This window comes from Eretmochelys imbricata, chromosome 4, assembly GCF_965152235.1.
Source record: "Eretmochelys imbricata isolate rEreImb1 chromosome 4, rEreImb1.hap1, whole genome shotgun sequence".
NCBI lineage: Eukaryota > Metazoa > Chordata > Testudines > Cheloniidae > Eretmochelys > Eretmochelys imbricata.
The window spans coordinates 72,118,522-72,141,908 of record NC_135575.1 but is presented as its reverse complement, the minus strand read 5'-3'; the positions used below and the strand labels follow the sequence as shown (position 1 = coordinate 72,141,908).

Here is a 23,387-nt window from a genome sequence, read left to right as displayed (position 1 = left end):
TTTTAAAGAAAAAGGTAAGAACAAATTCAATTACGGGCAACTGGAACAAGCACACCATTGTGCATTGTCAGTTAACACTTTGAACTTTCAGCATTGCAGCATACTTCTGCCACCTAACCTACAGGAATAACAACATTAGCTGGCAGTTGGAGAAGGCAGTTATCTCAGAGGGAGATTGGATCGCTGGGTCCAGGAGTGATCATGGAGGGAGCTCAGCTTGATATCTTTCTCTCTCTCATTCCCTCCTCTATCCAGGAGTGGGAGAAGCTCTTGCCCAAGTTCCTACCTTCAGAGAGGATGGACTGCAAGAGCCAGGGGCTATGACTAGGGGGCTTATAGGTGAGGAGAGCTCAGTTTGGTTTTTCCTTTCCCCCTACATCCCCTACCAGGTGGTATGTAGGAGGGTTACATGCTAGGTCTGGAAGGAGCAGTGCAGCCTGGCTCTCTTCAACTCCATCAGCTGCTCCAGCAGCACTCAGATGCCTTAGTAGCTGCCCCACCTTATAATGTTCATGTGTAGTTATTATTCTGGCAGGCTGACAACATTTTCCTGAGGAACAAAAAATGAGAAAAGGGAAATGGTGATTTTTAACAGATTATATCTCAGTAAAAGATGAATGAAACTTAGTGGGCAAGAAAAGGCACTTTTCCTGCTTGATAGCTCACCCTCTGTATAATAACATCAAAGCCTACCACAAACAATGCAGGTATTAGAGATTCTCAAAGAAACGGACACAAGAATCTTTTATAAAGGGAAGTGTTAGGCCACCTAAATATAGGACTTGCTGCCGGCTCCCTCTGTAATAAAACTAAAGGCTAGAAAAGGAGGAGTAAGAAGGGGAGGGACATTCTATAACAAACCAGTTAAACTTTTAAAACAAAATTGAGAAACTATTATAATTTAAATTATTTAACCTTGGTTCCGTGTTACAATATCTAGAACATCACTCCTACATCTAGACTGTTATTCCATGTACTGCAGTGTGAGTAATGACCTGATCCTGTGTGGTGCTGGGTGCCTCTAGCATTCAGCACTATTTTTACCACCTCCTGAACTCTTCATTACCATCAGCACCAAATGATGGCCAAAGGAGTTTCCAGGCATCCTAATGCTACTGTTTGAGGTCCTGATCCTGCCATCACCTGCAGATTTCTTAACTTCTTGCTACTCTGAGATCATACTAATTTGATGCTTAATTGGAATGAGAAAACGTAACATATTTTAAATAAATCCTTTTCTTTATTGTAGGAAATGAATAACTAGATATAATATTGCTACTTCACTGAGAAGTGAAAAAAATTTCATTACGATAATATAAACAAACAAGCTGCATCAAAAATTCTAAATGTTTACAGATTCCAGAGGATGACAGAAAAGAGAAGAAGGCAAAGATTTCTAAATATGCTGTTGGTATGGGAGCAGCTCGGTTTCAGCTACAGTACATGGGTCATTGCCTGTTACGAGAAGAGAGAACAGATCGAGATCCCAGGATCCGGCATTTTATTCCAGATACATGGCAGGTAATAGTATATACTGTGAAATTTGACCTACTGTTTTCATAGGTAATCGTTGTTAGAAGAGCCAACATTAAAATATAACAGAAAATTCTACAGCGCCAAATCAAAAAGCTGTTCACAGCCTCTTTGAAAAGCTGATTTTGGGAACTTAATTTTCAGGGACCTCCAATTTCACCTACAGTGGGTGGCAGGGTTGTGGGAGGAGAATAGGTTATATCATAGAATCATAGAATATCAGGGTTGGAAGGGACCCCTGAAGGTCATCTAGTCCAACCCCCTGCTCGAAGCAGGACCAGTTCCCAGTTAAATCATCCCAGCCAGGGCTTTGTCAAGCCTGACCTTAAAAACCTCTAAGGAAGGAGATTCTACCACCTCCCTAGGTAACGCATTCCAGTGTTTCACCACCCTCTTAGTGAAAAAGTTTTTCCTAATATCCAATCTAAACCTCCCCCACTGCAACTTGAGACCATTACTCCTCATTCTGTCATCTGCTACCATTGAGAACAGTCTAGAGCCATCCTCTTTGGAACCCCCTTTCAGGTAGTTGAAAGCAGCTATCAAATCCCCCCTCATTCTTCTCTTCTGCAGACTAAACAATCCCAGCTCCCTCAGCCTCTCCTCATAAGTCATGTGTTCTAGACCTCTAATCATCTTTGTTGCCCTTCGCTGGACTCTCTCCAATTTATCCACATCCTTCTTGTAGTGTGGGGCCCAAAACTGGACACAGTACTCCAGATGAGGCCTCACCAATGTCGAATAGAGGGGAACGATCACGTCCCTCGATCTGCTCGCTATGCCCCTATATAAAATTTATATATTATATAAATATACAGACTTTCTATAAAATATAAACTTTCATATTGTAATGGTTTTCTTCTTGATTAGCTTTCAAGTAACTTTTTAAAATACAGATTTAGATTTCAGAATAAGCTGTCTGATCTCTAGTCCAGTTTTAGAAAAGGAAAGTTTATTGTAATTGCCTTGTCTGTTTGTAGAATAGTAGAGGAGAAAGTGGAGATGATGAAATTTATCCATAAGTCTGAGTTTATTTTTGATTTGCTGATGAATGAATGTTTTATTGTTTGTTTGTTTGCCAATTTGTGACAGGGTTTTACCTATTATTTATGTACATCGGGGTTTTACATTGAATTTTCCATAAACTGGTGACATAGGGTCTTAAAAAAATTGACCCAGATAAGATCACATCAGCTTCCTTGAAAGTAGTTTTGTGTCTGGATGTTTGATGTTTTTTGGGGTCATAGACTAACAGTCCCTATGCTATGGAAACTAAATAATATTTTTTTGATTGCTGGCTTAAGCAGGATTTTTTTTCCAAGTTGATCCTCATTAATGATGACCTAATTCAAACTTGACTGGACAGAGTTTGAGGGCTACAAAGTCAGCCTTGCATCTGATTTTCCAAAGGCTTTGGAGGGAGGTGCCGTAAGGCAGAGCAAGCAACCTTCATACCCCGTAAGAATCAATAATAAGGCCAAGAAGCCTCTCCTTTTGGGACCTCAGGCAAAGCCCACCTGAGGCAAGATTGATATTCCAGAATCTCACTGTCTGGAGGGGAAGTCACAACAGCAACAAGCATGCTACTCCAACTTTTCACTAGTCTCTCCATGCATGCAAAGAAGGTCCAACTGAGAAGCGCTGAGCCAAAGGACATGACCATATGCTCCTTGCTTGTAGTTCTAAGTCCTGCTCTGTTATCTCTCCACAAGAGTCTTTGGGTATGCAGCAGGTAGAGTTTGTTCAGGAGGAGAAGGCCCCTACTGGGATGAGACAAAGGTCTATTTGGAAGCGTGGCTGTAGGGAAGAAGGCACTGGAGTGAAACATTTTTTTCCATAGCAGGGCAGCATAGAATTATGCAGTGGTAAAAAGAAAATAGGATTGTGTGCTGGTGAATTGAAATGGATTTAATTGTATCATAATATCTTGAACTGTATAAAAAAGATATTGTCTTGACATACAATCCATGCCACTTTTTATCTGCAGCGAGACCTTCTTGACATTGTAGATAATAATGAATCTGCAGTGATTGTAGCCCCTACCTCATCAGGAAAAACATACGCCTCCTACTACTGCATGGAGAAAATCCTGAAAGAAAGTAACGAGGGGGTGGTTGTGTATGTTGCTCCAACAAAGGTATGGCTTAAATGAGTAGAAGGCATAGTTTAATGAAAAGTTATTTACAGCAAAATAAAACATATTTCAATTAAATCCTCAAAACCTCAACTACATTGACTTTGCTGGAGTTAGCGCTTTACACTTGCTGAGGATCTGGCCCAAGTGAGTTAAAACCTTAAGCTTCTATTCAAAGTTGAAATCAGTGAATGCTTTGACTAAGTAAGGACATCAGAATTTAGCTTATTTGATGTTGTCTTGTCTTCTTACACCTGACACTATTTTTTGTATGATGTTTGCAGTTTTATAGCACATGCTGGGTCCGAGTCTATTATAAAACATTAAAAATTATAAATATAATTATAATTACATTATAAAATATACACTGTAATTTGCATTCAGGATTGACTTTAATGTATTTACACTGGTATAAAATTGGAGTAATATAATGGTGAAATAGCCTATTTGTTTATAGTTTTTATTTTCTTTGCTGTCTAAATTTTATTGACATGTTACTGATGTGTTGCTTTTCTTTAATAATCAGGCTCTTGTTAACCAAGTGTGGGCGACTGTTTATAATCGATTTAACAAAACACTGCCTGATGGCATGGTAGTATGTGGTGTTTTCACGAGAGATTACCGCCATGATGCTCTGAACTGTCAGGTATACTCTGTTATTTCAGATTTGTTATTATACGATACACTTCTTTATTCAAACTTTGTTATTTAAATTTCTAGTAGACTGCACCTCAGAAAGTTCATCATGGCACTATTTTTTAAACTATGGACTTCCAAAGACATCAGAATATAACAGAAGAAAACACTAATATTGGAGAAATCTTCACAAACAGACCTTTCCTAATGTTTGAATCTCACTTCATTTTACATGAAGTTCCAATAGAGATGATAGATCTTGTGCGTACAACAGACTGGTTTGTTTACTTGCCAGTTTTCTAGTTCAGTGGGTAATAATATACACTGAAGTTAACGATCCTGAAAACCATCCCCCCCTTTTTTTAACAAGTATGTTCTCAGTTTCATCTCTCTCTCAAGGAGTAAAGCAGATAAGCAGCTTAATTTAGCACTGCTATTTCTGCAGCTGCTCCTACCAACTGGAGCCTCTGATGGTTTCCTCTCTGCAGTTTTTCCCCAAGGCCACATGGCAGGGGGGAAGGGAAGGCAGCACCTGGGCCCTATATTTCCCAAAATGGGTGTGTGTCTCCCCTGCACAGTTTTGGATCTAGGAGGGTGCTGCGGGAAGAGGTGGCACCACCTGGGCCCCATTTTACCTCCTCCATTCACTACAGCCATCCCTGCTTTGGCTGTCTATGGAGCTGCTCCTACTGGCTGCAGTCTCTGGGATCTTGAACTATTTTCTAACTAAATCTACATTTTGCATTTAAAATATAAATTAATAAGTGTCATCACCAGGTTAGCTTACTTTCTAAATGTAGTAATTCATTCCTGGCACAAAAAAGTAATTGAATTTTGGTTCTTATTAGAGAAGATTAATATAGTGGTCAAGAATGGGGTTTTGTACTGTGGGACTGTGTACTCTGCAGTCTGGAGCTTTTTTGGCCCCAGTTCAGTTACCCCTGCAGCAGGATAAGTATTCTCTTTTTTGGTGAGAAAACTATTAGAAGAAGAACTTAAGAAGAAAGTGAATAGGGTTTATAATGGTTTGGCTAGTTCAGCTAATATTTAGATTATCTGAAATTTTGGATGCTTATCTGGGACATACCCAGATTCTGAACCTTTGGGGAATCAGCCACCTCTAGCTGTTATTCACTGAAAATAAAAAAATGTGTATTTACATTATAAAAACTATGTCTTATAATAATGTCATTTGTCAGCAGGTTTCAAACTAATGGGCTGCAAACATTTTTTCAGGTACTAGTGACGGTGCCTCAATGCTTAGAAATCCTGCTGCTGTCACCTCACCGCCAGCAATGGGCCAAAAGGATCAGATATGTTATATTTGATGAGGTAGATTTCTACTGTCCTTCTTTGCTTCCACTGGAATTATTAAAGGTCGTTTAAATAAAATGTCAGGAGCTAAGTGAGTTTGGTATGTTTATATGCACATATTCTATTTTTTTTTTCCAACAAGCTCCACTCCCTCTTCCAACGGCATTTGGTCAGCTGTCTGTTCACCTTTTTCTTTTGGTACTATCACCCTCACTCATTTTTTTCAAGTCTCCTGTTCGTGGCAATTCTCAGCTGGTCTGAAGCACTGAAATTCTAAAGGAAATGTTTCCATGTGAAATGCCATTTGTAATTCAGTTATGAGGGATGTCTGAAGTGCAATATTGAGCTCTCTTCTTTCACATGGACTAGGGTTCTATTCACAGGGGAATCAGGAGCATGCTGTGTCATCCTGTCTGGGGTGGCTCACAACTGTGAGTGGCTACATCAGGAAAGACTGTCAGAAAACAAGGGCAGACACCTCAAACTGGTGGTATGTTCTATAATCAGATTTCACCAAACCAGTAATAAAAATGAATTCCTGGATCACTGAACCAGTCTTACCATGGAGTCACAGGCAGTCCCCTTAGTCTCTCCAGTCTATCTTGCCACCCAGCCAAACTGGGCTTTGTGATATTGGTCACTTAAACCAAAAATCACACTGCGTCAGGTTTCTCCCAGTCCCAAGAGACCAGCCATTTACCCCAAATCAATTGGTACTCCAGGTCTGACACCAAAGAGAATTCTGGCAGCTAATTCCATAGCAAACTAACTATAGGTTTATTAGCTAAGAAAAGGAAATGAGAGTTTTTGAGAGCTTAAAGCAGAGAAAATATATTAGCAGGTGAGTCACAGTTTGTTAGTGCAAACTGTAGCAGAGATACAGTAATCTGCCAGTTTCCCAAAAGTCTCTCGGGGTCACCCAGAATAACTCTGAGGATCTCCATCTTCTTGTTCAGTTACTCTTCCCTGTTAGAATCCAAACAGTCTAGAGTAAAGGGTCTTTCTTTCTTTGAATCCATATTTATAAGAGCTGACAGTGTCTCTACTCACATGCACTTTTCCTTTGATAATGATGAGTGAGGAATCCACTTTGAGTCTCTGACCACAGGTCATCACCACAATGGACATTTGCTTTGGAATTAGACTTTTCTGTCAAAGCCCTTAAGTCCTTCATTAGCATTTCACAAGATTTCTTTGATGGGTTATTTAATTACAGGGTATACACCATGTAAATGTTTTCCATTATATTATAACAGGAACAGATAAGCAAAAAGAATACAAGTAACATTACATTAGTTTTCATGAAGTTTAAACATCTGACTGCACACGTATATGTTACTCACTTTGATCTATACTAATACACAAGCAAATTGGCCTATGGTCCTGATCTGACCTGGTTTGCCAGCATCAGACCCTGTCTCTAAATAGTAAATATTTATCCTGGAGAACTTTATGGAAGTGCAACGTGCTGCTATTTCCCTTGCTGTGTGCTGGAAGAGTCTAATTTACTTTGTTAGGACTTGGAAAAATTGAGAGGACAGTGCGGAAAACATTGTAAATCTACTGTATAGTATAGAAAGTAAAAAATTGAGGATTTTTTTTCTAATGTTCATATTTAAAAGTGAATATTATGTCCAATAACAGGTCCATTGTCTTGGTGGTGAAATTGGAGCAGAAGTTTGGGAGCACCTTCTAGTTATGATTCGATGTCCATTTTTGGCTCTCTCTGCAACTATCAGTAACCCCAAACATCTTACTGAGTAAATATAATGCGTTATTTTCTTGAAAGTGCAAAATGAGTTGTCTTATTTGATTTGAATTGTTTTGCTTTTTTTATCTCTGTGTATTTTAAAGACACATCTTTAGGGCCTTACCTTGCTATCAAGCAATTCACATGATCTTGGGCTGCATACCCCGCCCCCTCTGCAGTCCCACAGAGTTTTTCATGAGACCATAAGAAGGGAATTCAGCACAGTTCACTGGATATAGTTTCTGGAATAACTTTCCACATTCTGTGAGTTGTGTCATGGGAGGGGATGATTTAGGTGACTTGCATTTATATAAGGGCCAATCCTTGAACCTAATGCATAAACCAAGTAAAGAGGTCCATCTGGGTCAAGGGAGACAATTCACATCACAGACCGTGTAGAAGCTTGAGAGCTACTCTGTAGCTGCTACTATAACCTTAGCTGCTGCAGGGCATTTAGTTAGTGGATCTGTATGTTTGTGGATCTCCAGTTCCTCCTCTTCCCCCACTCATCTGGCCAAGACCCCATCTGCCAGGGCATAGGGAAGCCCTACAAAGCTGGGGTCCTAGCCTATATTAGATGTTATGACCCTACCTGCAGGCTTCCTGCTGCTTGCTACCCAACAGAGTGAAATTGCATCAGTTCTACTACATTCAAGGCTTTCTTCACATCTGAGGAAGTTAAAAGGGAAGAATTTATTCCATAATGACACAGTGTCTTTTATTCTCTTATTCTTGGTCTTATTTTACTAAAAGGGATATCTTTCATAGTATTTCCTTATAGGTTTCAGAGTAACAGCCATGTTAGTCTGTATTCACAAAAAGAAAAGGAATACTTGTGGCACCTTAGAGACTAACCAATTTATTGGAGCATAAGCTTTCGTGAGCTACAGCTGTAGCTCACGAAAGCTTATGCTCCAATAAATTGGTTAGTCTCTAAGGTGCCACAAGTACTCCTTTTCTTTTTGAGTATTTCTTGAGTATCAGAGAAGTCTGCAGTTTGCTTTTGCTAGTTTGAAGAGTTTACACTGGTTGATTTATTAGAATATATTAAAAAAAATCATTTGTGCAGGTATGTTACATTGCACTACTTTTCCAGAAAATGCGTTATTTTTTGTTTAGGTGGCTACAGTCAGTAAAGAGGTATTGGCAGCATGTTGAAAGTGTAAGAGAAGAAAGCTCTGGTTCTTCTATAACTACCAAGAAAGGCACTAAAAAACAAAAGAATATCAAGACAGTAAATAAATCATATAAGGTTAAATTGGGTATGTATCAGAATGCAACATTTAAAAAACCAGATTGGTCCTTTATATCTGATTTTTAAAAAGCATATGGTGAAAATCAGCAAATGTGAGTGTCTAATAAAATGAGATTTTTCAAAGGCATTGAGTACCCGCAACTACCACTGACTTCAGTGATAACTGAAGGTGCTTTTCACCTTTGACAATAAGACCATTTGCTTAGATGTGTAAGTTTTTACTCAAGTTTGAAAATGGTGGCCTTTTGGTTTTAGTTTTAAACTTGCTTTAGATTTAGAAACTTGCTATTCTGTTTACAGTGCTTTATGGAGAGAGATACAATGATCTGGAAAAATATGTGTGTTCCCTAGAGGACAATGACTTCAAAATTCATCACTATCACCCATGTGCTGCCCTAACTGTGGACCATGTAAGTTTAATGGTATAGTAAACAAAACCATTTTTGAAATGAACCATAAAATTATTAAGAAAACATACCTTCATGACATCTTGCAAGGACCCCAGTTTCCCTGCCCAGGTTAAAAAAAAGGCAGGGGTGATACAGAAACAGGGATTGAGCCCCTATAGAAGGAATCATGTTGTGTCATTTTTGCAGCATTCATGTTCAAAGACAAATTCTGTCTTGTCTTTCTATCTCTCAACAATGGCTGCTGCAACACAAGAACCTAAGGAAAGGCAATGTAGAACAAGATGGAAAACCGTTGTCCACTGAAGAGAAGATGGAGGGGGATCCCCTGCCTACACACACACATACAAACCATAATTCCTCTCTGCTTTCCTTTTTCTGCTATTACAGATAGATAAATATGGCTTCCCTTCAGACCTGGCTTTTTCTCCACGAGAAAGTATTTTACTGTATGACTCCATGGTACAAGTCTGGGAAAACTGGCCAAGAGCTGACGTAAGCACTCATCACTTATATATTTTCACAACTAGTCTGAGCAGTTGTTTTTAGGAGGCCATTGCATGTTTGCCAGATGACACTGTCCATACATATTTTGTAAAACATAGTTTTTCTGTTACCTGTTTTTAAGGAGCTAGATCCTGAGAAGTTTACACATTTTAAAAATAAAATAGTAATCACAAAAGCAGATGCAAGAAAATATGAAGAAGAATTGAAGGAAGAGCTAAAAAATTGGATTGTACATGACAACCGAATGAAGGTAACTACAATGATCAAGTTATGAGACATTCTTCTCAGGTATGACTAGAAAGCTAGATTTAATACAAAGCAATTATAGTTCCGTCAGTTAGAGAGTTAATGCATATAATTTTTAAAAGCAGTTTTTAATGTTCAAGTGTTTTAAAAATTATGAATATTTTTGGAACTTTTTAGGTTTGTCACCTCCAAATACCATATTACTTAGGTTTTTCTGAACTTGATGACTTGATCTTAATCTGAGTGTCTGACAAGTTATGTACTAGACTTTGCAGCTATATTGATGACTGATGATCTTGATGGTCTTCTAGGCTTTAGAAAAATCTCAGGGTTTACATTAACACTAAACATGGTATCAAGAGACTTATTGGCAAAAACTCAGGAAAATATATAACATAGTATAATAGAACACCACAGTCTCTGTGTACTACTTGGTAGATTTGAGAGTTAGTTATAACTTTGTCCATTTTAATGAGCATTGCTGTAATTACTTTGTTGACAAGACCTGTACAATAAAAGGTTAGTACAAATTGTACTTGTATCTGTGGTTTCTAAGGTGCTTTTGATTATTAATTTGGATAATTGCTTATCATCTTCCTCCTGCCTTCTGGTTCTCTTTTAAAAATATTTAAATGTTTCAAAACCTGTTCTTTTAACAAACAGAAATTTAGTGCTAGGCAGTCTGTTATCCCACCTACAACATCTTGAGGATGTGGTGTAATTCTGTTACTTACCAAAGTCAAGGTTGTGATCAGACTAGAACTGATAATCATTTTATATAAGAGAAACCTGTGGCCTTATTAAAAAAGTACTCCAGAATGAACCTTGCATACTCGTCATCTAATCATTATCTCTGTTTCTAGGCTAACAGGGTGCTGAAGTTACTCAAACCCCATCCTACCTATTGTTCAGAAAAAAACATGGAGGACAATTTCCCATGTTTTGTGGAAAAACTAAGACAGATGGATAAACTGCCTGCATTGTTTTTTCTGTAAGTCACACAAATGCAATAAAAAAAAGTTTACAATGTATATAGTAGAGAAATATTGCACATAATATTGCATGAAATATTGCAGGAAGGGAGATTTAGGTTAGACATTAGGAAAAACTTCCTAACTGTCAAGGTAGTTAAGCACTCTGTCATTGGAGGGTTTTAAGAACAGGTTAGACAAACACCTGTCAGGGATGGTCTAGATAATATATAGTCCTGTCTCAGTGCAGGTGACTAGACTAGGTGACGTATTGAGATCCCTTCCAGACCTACATTTCTACAATAATCAAAGAAAATGTCATGAAGCCAAGGAATCTACCAAGTTATAGCAATATTACGGAAAATGTAATTGGCACAGAATAGTTCTCCCATTAAATCTGAAATATTTTAGACACTAAAAATAATCACTCTTTAACCCTTTTGCTGCAAGTCCATCACATGTGTAAGTGAATAGCATGATATTATACCTAACTGTGTGGAGAAGCTTCTGTTCTTATGATAAGTTGTTGGGCATGGCTGGAGTGTTCAAAGGGCCACTTTTTACAGTGTAAGGAAGAGTTTTGAATGCTTGTTGCAGCTAAGAATAAGTACAGAGTTGTGGGCTATCAGGTGTTTGTAAAATTAAAATAAACAAAAAACAAAAAACAAACAAGCAGCTCTCCTTCACTGGGTTAATATGAAGACCCAGTACACCTTCCACTGTAATTCTCAAAACTAATAATTTGAAGAAAAAGTCATTGTTATTTATTAAATGTATTTTTTAATTAAAAGATTGTTTACATTCATGAAACTATTTCCACAGATTCCCTTTCTTAGATGGCGTGAGACATTATGTTATGTTAAAAAGTAGTTAGTCTAAATGGGTCAGGAAACCTCATAACCTATGCAATATTGTACTTAGAAGCTGTGTAGGTGTGTGAGTTCCTGCATATATCCAGTTCTTGGGGATTTTTTTTGTACCTGCCACCAAATCTCAGAACTTAGTGGTTTTGACTAGATTTCTACCATTATCCTTTTCAAGCTCCAATTCTTCTCTATTGGGATTTTGGTTTAGATATCTCAAAATATTAAAAGAAGAAGATATTTTGTTGTTTTTGCTGTCTTCCTAAGCACTCATTTTGAGTCAAGATGCCTAATGACAAGTCAGGTTGTAAATTCATCTCACGTCCTCACAGGATCTCTCTCTTGGATAAGGTGTATGTTCGTGTGGGGGAAAAGGGCACTGACAAAAAGTGCCCAGCCTGTTCCTTTTTTCTCACGTCATTATTATACTATACTGATCACCCTATCTGAACACTTTGACCATTGCGTTGTTCACTCTTCACAGTCAGGATGAATAAGACAGATGGCAAAAGCTCTCTTAAAATAGGAATTGTCTTGACTTTCATTCACAAAGCCTTGACTTTCATTCTTGGTGTGGATGACTTTGGCTCCAATGCCTTGTTGGTTTTCTGATCTGTTGCCTCAGATAATGTGAATCAAATATGCATCTGCCTTATCAGTTCTGAAGCACAGGAAAAAGAATGAAGAGGTCCTTGAATCTAAAGGCTCAGCCATAGAGATCCAGTTTTGAGGCAGCCTGGTTTCCTTGTGCGCATTCCTGGAGCAGCAGCTTTCAGCTCCATCACTAGTAGTATCAGTACTTTCAGTTTGCGGTCATACCTTGGCATTGCTGTCTGGACACGTGGCTTCTGTGATGGGGGTCACAGACAGACAAAATAGTCATGCCCCAGCTCAGCTGTGAGAAATATCAGTTATGGAAGGACATACCAAAAAATGTGATGACTAATGAGGGAAGGCCTAACTATATAGAGGGAGGAACAGGAAGAATAGGGGAAGAAGAGTTTGGGATTACTAAGGAGTAATAATTCTCTATAGCAGCGATTCTAAAATGTTAACAACCGGAGGACCCCCATTTTTATTTAAATTTTTTTGCGGATGTTGGCCTGGATTGGGAAGTTCTTTTAGAAGCCTTTTTCTTTCTGTGGAGGATATGTTTCCCTACACTTTCCTCTCTTTTATTTTGCTTCCTTGAATGTGAGCAATGTGAGATTGTGCATGATCCTTCACAACATACACAAAGCTGAAATGTGTAGCACTCATCTCTTGATTAGGAAGCTATACCAGACACCCATTTCACAAAGGTGTAGTGCATTACCTTTTCTGGTTATTCCAATGGTGCAGCCCTGTAACAGCAGTTTCACAGGGTGAAAATTACTGTGGTTTACTTACATGTAACTGGCATTTTCTTAGTATGTTTCTTTCACAGATTCATACCTGCCCGTCCTCCTCTCTGTATGCTTCAGAATCTAAATTCTGGGAAGACAGATAAGAAATCAGGGTGGCAGGATCTTGTATCTCCTTAGAATCTTGCTCAGAGTATGGCTTTGCACATTTACTGAGACATATGACTCCAGCCAGGATACTTGGCCATCTTTATAGATTAAGAAGTAGAAAGAGCACAAAGATATTCCTGCATGAATGCATGCACAACAGTGCTCTACAATATGTAGAGGCAATGTATTTGAGAAATCTAGTTACTAATAAGTTACCTACTTTTTAAATTCTATTTTAAAGATTCGACATTAAAAAGGTGGAAACATGGGCTGAAAATATAAAAAACTGTCTGGAGAAGAAGCAAAAGAGTAAACAACTACCAAAGACTGAAAAGCAGATACATTTGCTAACAAACAGATTGAAAAAAATGGAAAAGTCCATGCAGAAGAATCAGACTGTGTAAGTATTATTTGCATTTGAATCTATTGAAACGATTTCTATTAGGTTCATTGTTTAACTTCTTGTACCACATCTATATGAAAGAGACCTTTCTAAATTAAAAAACACTTTATTTTTCTCTTACTTCCCCTTCTACCTGTAGTCTTTCTCTGGGACTGTCAAAAGAAAAACTAGCCAAGGTTTCAAAGAACTTTCTTTAAAAAAATATGTTTACTTGCCTACCTCTCCAGAGAGCCCACGAGCACAGCCTAGCTCCCTGATTGTGCAAAAAAGACAGTTTTTATATTTTTCCCAGCATGCCTTGTTGAGGCTAGGTCGATAGTCTGGCTGCTCAAGTGCACTAAATATCCCAGGTTCAGAGAGAGAGAGAGAGAGAGAGAGAGAGAGAGAGTGTGGTTGGAAACACTAGAAGCCAGTCAGAGTCAGTCTGATTTCTCATCATTAAGGGTATGCAGTGCTTAATTTGTAATGAAAGATGTGTTGGGGCTCAAGCATCACACTAGCAGCAGTGCAACGTTTCAGGGATGTTCCTCTGGCAGCTGTGACATGTGAGTGGAGGCAGAGTGTTGCACTGCTACTTAAATCTGCTACGCACATAAAAGAACTGAAGTGGCAAGTGCAGAGGTGCTGGGGCTATGAACTGGCAAGCCTAGAGATACCAGGCTATGAACTGCCAAGCCTAGAGATGCCTGAGCTCAGCCCCAGGACAAATTAAGCGCTGAGAGTATGTCTACCCTATAGCAGTATAGCTCCAGTGCTGCTACTGTAGCCCTGTAGTGTAGACCCTTCCTACATTGATGAAAGGAGTTTTTTTTTATAAGTGTAGTTAATCCACCTCTCCTTGGGGTGGTAGTTAGGTTGACAGAAGAATTCTTCCATTGATTTAGCTGGGGGCGTTAGGTTGACCTACCTGCATTGCACAGGGTGTGAAGTTTTTCACAGCCCTGAGTCATGTACCTAGGTTAATGTAATTTTTAGGTGTATACCAGGCCTAACAGGAGTGGAGACCAGAGTTTCAGCTCACCCTACTCACAGCTCAGTTCTTGGGCCCTAAACCAGAGTTAGTAGTTTAGATTTTCCTCAAAATCCATGTTAACTTTCCAAGACCACTTTCTCACCCCCAGTGACTGTACCCCCTGTATATCATTTATTTCTTTGGAGAAAAACCCTGGCATGGGGTAGGGCTGATCCCTAGAGGGTTCCTTTACCTTCCTTAAAGGGCCACCCTGTTACACAACAAACATTTTCTTCCTGATTTTTCAGGTGTATCAGACCAAATCCATACAAAAACTAAATACAAATCAAAACTGAATACAAGTTGGAGTGTACAATTTTTTGCCCACCTGTGGTACCTGAAGGCTCTGCCCTCATATCGTTTTTCAGTTGAGTCAGAAGTGGAGTGTTTGACCAACCCATTCATATTTATTCATAACACTGCTCCACTGGCATCAGAGGGGCTTCTGCCGTTGATCTCAGCAGGAGTAGGTCCTGCATCTGAAAACAAACATCAGCCTGATGGTGTACTGTGTACAATCTGGCAGAAGGATTAGTCTGGTGGGAATACCTCAAAACAAAAACAAATAATAAAATGTAGTGAACTACTTTTAAAACACCGATTGCAGATTTTCTTAAATTAAGGTTCAAACTAACAACTGAAGTGTATTTTGTATAGTGGCATGAAAATTACATCAAGTAAAACTGACAAAATGATACTTGAGGAGGCTGAGCATGGAAATTTGATGGAAAAACTTGGGAAGATAACTGAAATCCCTCCGGATTGCACCTATGCAAATAGCCAAGCTGTTGATACAGAGGTAAGAAAAAAGCAAAAGTGCTGCTAATTCTACATTCCAATAATAAATGCTGGGCCCTGAGAAAGAACTTATTCTGCAAAGGTTCTTCTATTGCCCTCATCAGTGTAGTATCTGAGCACCTTCCAGTAGTCTTTAAGAGATGTGACTAACTTCTGTCATGTATGATTGGTTCTCTCTCTCATTGTCTTCCCAGGGGGAGAACTGTGCGCAGCATAGCCTCTAATGTTATATTTCTTTAAATGTACCTGCTGATATGTGTTTGCTAGAGAAGACAAGGTGAAAGAAGTGCACCTTGCCCACTTGGAATGGAATGTTGTGTGGTTTGTGATGGCCTGTAGCTCCCTGTGGGTGTGTATTCCATAGTCTGAGACTGGCTTCCAAGAAAATTCCATCTCCGCACAGACAAGCTTTATTCTTCTGTTAGAAAGTTCCATTGTGCCTAAGAAGCAGAGCTGTGAGCCATGGTCCTTATCCCGAAGATTTAGATGATTTTTTAGATCTCCTAAACCCAGGCTAGTCCATTGACAATTAGGACCGAGACCTTGAACTTGGCTTGATGTTCTATGGAAAGTCAGTGTAGAGAGTGGAAGACAGGTCTGATTTGCTCAGGATAGCCAATGTTGCTGAGTATTTTCTACTAGTTGGAGTTTCCTAAGGGTGATGGCTTCATGTCCAAGTATATTACATTGCTACTTTTACTTTTATTGGTAAAACTATTATAAGGGTAATTAAATATTACTCAAAATGAAACATTGTATCTGAGATAAATTGCCCCCTTTTACTTTGAAAATTAATACGTTTTTAAATGTATGTGCTATATATTTCAAAAATACATCCCAGAGTCTGAAACTCTCCCCACCATTAGTTACTAGCAAACTTAAAATCAGTTTGTCTTGATTGCTATTAGATATTAGCTTTATTAGACTTAAAAATGTATTTGTCTACTTTAAAATATATATGCCACACACAAACATTTACTTATCCCCCAGTTGGCCTCTTGCTGGCCCTGATTTCATTTTAGAGACTACAGATTGACTCTTTTTCCAGCTACTTGTTACCTTAACTCAAGGTCAGTTTCAGATAGCCATACTCATGTTGAGTAGCACTGTATACCCTATTAGTTTCAGTAGACTAATGGAGGAGTAAGGTACTATTCAAATGAATAAGAGTGGCAGAATGTAGCTCTTTATCTATTTCTTATTGCTTGATTTTCTATGCTGGAAAAAAACATTACAGTGATGAGCACTATAGAAATTTCTGCCACTCTTACTCATATCAAGTAGTACCTGAAATCAATTAAAAATGCTCACTTAGTTAAGTTTTACTCCATGTAAAGGTGGAAGAATCACTTGCTTGAACTGCAAAAAAACAAAAAACACCTTGACTAAATTCAGTGAATCAGATCTCAGAAAAGAGGTTTAACCAACGTGTTATTTGGTTTGAAATGTGTCACTGGCAGCCCACAGGATATAACCCAAGTAGTGTTTTAGGCTACATCTGCATCTCTTGCACATAGGTAGTAACAGATTTCCTATTGAGAGCACTGTTTGACCAAAGCACGTAATTTTAGGACAATGCATGACTCAGTTGTATTCCATTCTGGCACTGGCTTAAATGAATGTAAATAAAAATGAAAAATATCTAAAATTTTTCATTTTGTTAGATTTTGCAGAAGGTGATTCATCAAGTGAGGTTCATGACAACAAATAAAACACTGAAAACACTGGCACTGAGAGGAATTGGATATCATCATGCTTCTGTGTCACAAAAAGGAAGACAGATGGTGGAGATGCTCTTCAGGATGGGATTTATTCAGGTTCATCATTTTTCACAATTTTTTTTTAAGTATACAACAGTATCTGCTTTGAGAATTAAATATTTTTTACACATAATGATCTCCTCACTTACAGGGGGAAAATGTAAGTGCAAGCACAATCCCCACAAAATGTACATTAAATATATTCCTTAGTGCAGTGGTTCCCAAACTTGTTCCGCCGCTTGTGCAGGGAAAGCCCCTGTCGGGCCTGGCCAGTTTGTTTACTTGCTGCATCTGCAGGTTTGGCCGATCGCGGCTCCCAGTGGCCACAGTTCGCGGCTCCAGGCCAATGAGAGCTGCTGGAAGCGGCAGCCAGTACTTCCCTTGGCCTGTGCCACTTCCATGCTCACAAACAAACCTGTGCGGCCCGCCAGGGGCTTTTCCTGCACAAGCGGTGGAACAAGTTGGGGACCACTGCCTTAGTGAACAAATTGCATCGCATATCCATGCAGTTTATCAAACTGACACCATTTTAGAATACTTAAGAGAAAATACAATAGAATCTTAGGCCCTAATCCTGCAAATACTTACATTTGTGCATGTGAATAAAGTTAAACATAAATATAAATATTAGCAGGATCAGGGCCTTGTTTTGTATGTCTTTCAATATAAATTGTTTAAAATACTTTACAGTGTTTAATAATAAAAATACTTGGCTCTTTCATACAAACTTATTTGAAGATCCAAAACTGCTCAGAATTTTTTAAGCTAAAGATAAGCATGGTAAGTAAGATTGGGATATTGTGGTAGAAAAGTCAATTGACTTTCCGTGAGAGCCAAGACAATCCTTCTGCGCCTTCCTACACCAAAAAAAAAACCAAACAGCAACCCCACACCAAACCCTAGTTAAAAAAATGTGCAACCAGGGCACAAGAAGACAGAAGAAGCCACATAAAAATGGACAAACTATGTTAGTGTAAGGAATTATGACTTATCACTGAGGGGGGAACGAAGTCGTACATTAACCGTTAAAGGCATTATGCTGTTAATAGTTTTAAAAATCCAAATCCAAATGAAAGTGGCAGCAGTAATCCCTTACTTGTGTAGCAATGATTTTCCACAGCTGCTCCATATTGTCTGTTCACCAGTCAGGATAATTTCTCTTCTCCCTTTCACTTGTTGAGCTACTGCCTGTACCTAATTTACTCTGTTTATAATTCCATGATTTCAATGGTGGAGTACCTGTTGTGGGTGCCTGTTATCTTCTTTGCCTGGAAGTAATAATGTACAGAGGTGCATTAATTTTCTAGTTAGCATTTCTATCTTTAAGGCTATCAGAATGGAAACACATGTTGATAAATATAATTTTCAATACTTATGTTTATTTTCCTAGGTGGTTACAGCTACTGGAACACTCGCTTTAGGAATCAACATGCCGTGTAAATCGGTTGTCTTCACACAGAATTCTGTGTATTTGGATGCTCTGAACTATAGACAGGTATTGAAATACACAGCCAGTTTAACTAACACACATCTGTACACATGTACATATATTTAGACAGAAAACTTTTGGACAGCTATATATGTGTATATATAAAAAGCTGGTCAAAATATTTCTGTCTAAAAAGTTTGATGAAAAAGGGAAAACACACACCACAAGCGAAGATTCTAGGCATATGATTAGGACCCTACCAAATTCACAGACAAAAAAAACACGTCACGGATCCTAAAATCTGGTTTCCCCCCATGAAATCTGGTCTTTTGTGTGCTTTTACCCTATATGATACAGATTTCACGGGAAGAGCCCAGGGTTTCTCAAATTGGCCGTCCTGACCAAAAAGGGAGTTACAGGGGGGTCGCAAGGTTATTTTAGGGCAGTTGCAGTATTGCCACCCTTACTTCTGCACTGCCTTCAGAGCGGGGCAGCCAGAAAGCAGCTGCTATTGGCTGGGCGCCCAGCTCTGAAGGCAGAGCCCCGCCAGCAGCAGCGCAAAAGTAAGGGTGGCAATAACATACCATGCCCCCTTACTTCTGCACTGCTGCCTTCAGAGCTTGGTGGCTGAAGAGTGCCAGCTGATGACTGAGGATCCAACTCTGCAGCAGCAGAGCAGAAGTAAGGATGGTAATACCATACCCTGCCATCCTCACCTCTGGGCTGCTGCTGGCAGCGGCTCTGCCTTCAGAGCTGGGCTCCCAGCCAGCAGCCGCCGCTCCCCCGCTGCCCAGCACCGAAGGCAGTGCCGCTGCCAGCAGCAGTGCAGAAGTAGGGGCAGCAATCGCAACCCCGCCTACAAGAACTTTGTGACCCCCCCCAAATCCTTTTTGGGTCAGGATCCCTACAATTACAACACCATGAAATTTCATATTTAAAAAGCTGAAATAATGAAATTTACTATTTTAAAAATCCTATGACCATGAAATTGACCAAAATGGATGTGAATTTGGTAGGGCCATACATATGATCAATTTCCAAGTCATAAAATAAATCAATCTGCTCTGCATTTTCTACCTACTTAATGCAACCTACTTACATAGCCTCCATCAATATAGTCCGAGTGCCTCACAACCTGCAATGTATTATCCTCACAACACCCGTGTGAGTTAAGGAAGCACTGTTATCCCCATTTTACAGATGGAGAACTGAGGCACAGAGACACTATGGGTATGCCTGCACTGCAATTAAACACCTGTGGCTAGCCAATGAGAGCTAACTTGGGTTATTTAATTGTGGTGTTCATGTTTGAGTTGGAGCCTTGGCTCTAGGACTCATCCCCCTTGCGGGGTCCCATAGCCAGGCTCCAGCCCAAGCCTGAATATCTACATCACAATTAAATAGCCATGTAGTCCAAGCTCTGTGAGTCCGAGTCAGCTGACATGGGCCAGCCACGGGTGTTTAATGGCAGTGTAGACGTACCCTATGTGGCTTTCCTAAAATCACACAGGAAACCTGTGGTGGAGGAGGAACTTGCATGTGGTTCTCCCAAGTTCTAAGCAAGTGCCTTAACCACTGGGCCATCCTTCTTCTCCTTTGCTACCTTACCCACCCTGTGCCCACTACCCTTTTTCCCCTGGACTTATTCTAACATTTTTACCCCTGAGGAAATTCAAATGGTTGCCATTAAAATAAAAATCAGTGTCAGAGAGATGTCTCCTTTTTCTCTTTCCAAATGAGGAACTCCACCCCCATCCAACCAAACTAAGTGGGCCCGAATTCCAGGGTGGACAAGACTCAGTCCTGCACCTCTGACAGGTTTTCCTTATATAAAAATGTCACTACTTTAAAAAATGGAATATCAGAAAAATAGTACCACTGTCAGCTTCCCAAGGAGTACCAACATTTGCTTTCACCAGAAGATCCTGAGATATCGGACCTTAACAATATCATGATTCTGGGTACCAAGAAGCTATTTTAGAGGTTTATTAAATTTGCCTCTAAGGCCTGACAGTTGGACTCATGACTAAGGCACCTGGCTTGACTGGTGGGAAGGATACAAAAATAGTCCCAATAAAAAATGTTAACACTGTAAAAGATTCCTACATTGTGTTTTGTAACATATGTTGCACATACAGAATATATGATAGTGATTTATAGGCAGTAATTAGTAATGATCTGCATAATTTACACATGGTTTAATCACTGATAAACAATGCAGCAGATTTTAGACATGGCTTGGATGCATAGGGCAAAGGACAGAGAAGAATGAAAGATGACCCCCAGGTTTCAGGCTAGAGCAATAAAGAGGATGGTGATGGTGTTGATGGTAAAACAAAGGGAATGTTATGCTTAATTTCAGTGAGACATTTAAGAGGAAAGGTCAGAGACACAGGATGAGATGCAGGATTGGGTGGATGGAGACAACTCTGGAGATTTGCATATTGTCAGAATAGAAGCAGTAGTTTAAACCATAAGAGCAGATAATATCAACTAAATAGATGATGTAAAGGGAAGAGGAGGAATCCAAAGACTGAGCCTTGCAGATTCCCAACAGACAGTGGATAAAATGGGAGAGACCCAGTGAAAAGCTTTTATGCTATTCACCATCACATACTCTGGTTCTGCTCCACAGCTTCAGCACTGATTCTCCATGGATGAGTTATACCAAGAACTGGTCAAACAAAAAGGGGGAAAAATATTCACACATTTTTGCAAAAGAAATAGTCCATTTTTCGTCAAACATGTTGGAATTAAAAATATTTCAACCAGCTCTAATTCTTCCCTGTGGCATTTGGGAGTGATCCTGTGTTGTTTCTGGGGGCCCGGTATAACCAGTGCTGAGTTTGAACCTAAGTGTTTTACAATAGATTATTTCATTACACAAATTTTTATTTAATTGTGATGAGCTATTGCAATCCAGCGCCTCGGGTGGTGGGAAGATCACCTGGAGGCAGATTGCACAATACAAACGGTATGTCTATACGGGACAGCTGTGGGTGTTTTATTGCAGTGTAGACATACCCTTTGGTACTTACATCCCTGAAGGCCAAGGAGAGAAGAGATGTCTGAGAAGTAGCCATGGCCAGGAAGGTGGGAGGATGCACCAATTCTACCCGTCCCCTGGATAGCCTCTGCTGGCCTATGGCTGTAATTTCAAGTTGCCCTCATCCTACAACCGTTGAGGAAGGTGGTAGTACAACCATTGCAAGCCTCCTCCCCATAGCCAGGCACAAATCTCCCCATTGGTAAGAGAAGTTGAATATAGCCTTCTGCATTCTTTTTTGCTGGCCACATAATAAAGACTGCAGCATTCTTGGAACGTTCTAACCATCTAATCTTACAAAACTGGTCAAGGAACAGCACATCCACAGCTCCTTTTCTCCCACCCTCCTTTTTTCTTTCCCTGTCTTGGCTGTGAGCTGGAAAGGCAGGCAGGGAGCAATCAAGTCATTTCTCCACTTCCCCTGCATCTTAGATCCTCTCTTCCCTATCTAGAAGAGTAGCACCCACATAAATACATATTATGAATTCACTGTTTGTCTCTCTGTACTGACAGAATCAAAAATCCCTCTGATATGCTTCTTTCAAACCAGAATAACTGGCATTATTGAAATGACTTTATGCTATCATGGAAATGAGAAAAAATAAAAAGTTGGCATTGCTTCTCTCTAGATGTCCGGACGTGCTGGACGACGTGGTCAAGACTTGCTGGGAAGTGTGTTTTTCTATGACATTCCATTGCCAAAAGTAGACAAGCTTATAAAATCCAATGTACCTCAGCTGAGAGGCCAGTTCCCTCTGAATATTTCCCTGGCACTGAGACTTATGCTGTTGGCTGCAAAAGCTGATGACAAAGAAGATGCAAAAGCAAAGGTATATTATGTAGTTTAGGCTATCAGTGCTCAGTTAGATAATGGAATCTGTTATATATTTTTAGATCACATGTTGAAGAATGTTTATTTAGTTTGACACCAAATTACTAAATATGTATTTTTGCTAACCTGAAAAATCTGTTTTTAATAAATGGGGGAATTTCAGATTTCTAATACACATTAAATAATACAAAATAATTATGATCTTTCCCTTTCCCTACACTGTTCACATTGTTTTCAGTGGAATCCAATTTTATTAAGTGATATGTATTTGGATCAAATACCTCTATACTGTTTTTATATAGATCTTACAATCACAGAAATTAGATGAAAAGGCCCTATAAAATCCTCCAGTACATTTTTAGTATTTTGTGCAGTTTAGTTTTAAATACATCAAACAATGATCCTAATGGATCTCAATGTCAAGTTTTCCTGATAGTCATCCTAAATTTTCCCTTTGTTAATTTCATCCTATTATTTCCAGGAAACTCTTTGTACTAATCTGAGCAATTCCTCTCCCTATTTGGTGTTTACAACATTCAAATGTTTGCAGATTATTACATTGTCTCACCTTTAGCTGCTTTTAGACAAGTTATATTTATTTAGTTCTTTTAATCTTTTCTCAGAAGTCAATTGTTCTAGCACTCTGATCTTTTTTTCCCTCTTCTCTGAACTCCCTCAAATTTTGTCAGTCCTTCTGCTAGTGAGGTGTCCAGAAACAGATGTAATAGGAACAAAACCATACAAAAGGGCATGGACAGATTTAAGGGGCAATAGGACAGTAAATGCCACCGCCTTCTCCCCATGTTGCAGTGTTCCTGGAGTGGTTTAAGCAACAAGCTGTCTCTGATATCAGTAAGAAGGCAGAGGGAAGGGGAAAAGGAGCAGAGAAAGGGGACTCAACTGCCTAGGGAGAGGAAGTTTATCTTACTGTCTTTATAAATGCACCTTCACCTCTTCTTCCCTTTTCTCTTTCTTATGTAGATTGCATCCAAGGGTAA

General features: G+C 39.3%; 1 protein-coding gene across 1 annotated transcript in view; it reads left to right on the top strand.

Moving 5' to 3' along the window:
- Positions 1-23,387, top strand: part of LOC144263584 (putative ATP-dependent RNA helicase DDX60) — a 71,671-nt gene that overhangs the window by 33,622 nt on the left and 14,662 nt on the right. Inside the window, exons 16-30 of the mRNA XM_077814508.1 lie at positions 1,357-1,521; positions 3,521-3,670; positions 4,194-4,313; positions 5,540-5,635; positions 7,262-7,377; positions 8,487-8,629; positions 8,923-9,032; positions 9,420-9,524; positions 9,658-9,786; positions 10,646-10,773; positions 13,351-13,509; positions 15,182-15,323; positions 16,987-17,139; positions 18,473-18,577; positions 22,187-22,387. Of these exons, the coding sequence (XP_077670634.1) occupies positions 1,357-1,521; positions 3,521-3,670; positions 4,194-4,313; positions 5,540-5,635; positions 7,262-7,377; positions 8,487-8,629; positions 8,923-9,032; positions 9,420-9,524; positions 9,658-9,786; positions 10,646-10,773; positions 13,351-13,509; positions 15,182-15,323; positions 16,987-17,139; positions 18,473-18,577; positions 22,187-22,387 (2,022 nt within the window). The remainder of the gene's footprint in view (positions 1-1,356; positions 1,522-3,520; positions 3,671-4,193; positions 4,314-5,539; positions 5,636-7,261; positions 7,378-8,486; positions 8,630-8,922; positions 9,033-9,419; positions 9,525-9,657; positions 9,787-10,645; positions 10,774-13,350; positions 13,510-15,181; positions 15,324-16,986; positions 17,140-18,472; positions 18,578-22,186; positions 22,388-23,387) is intronic.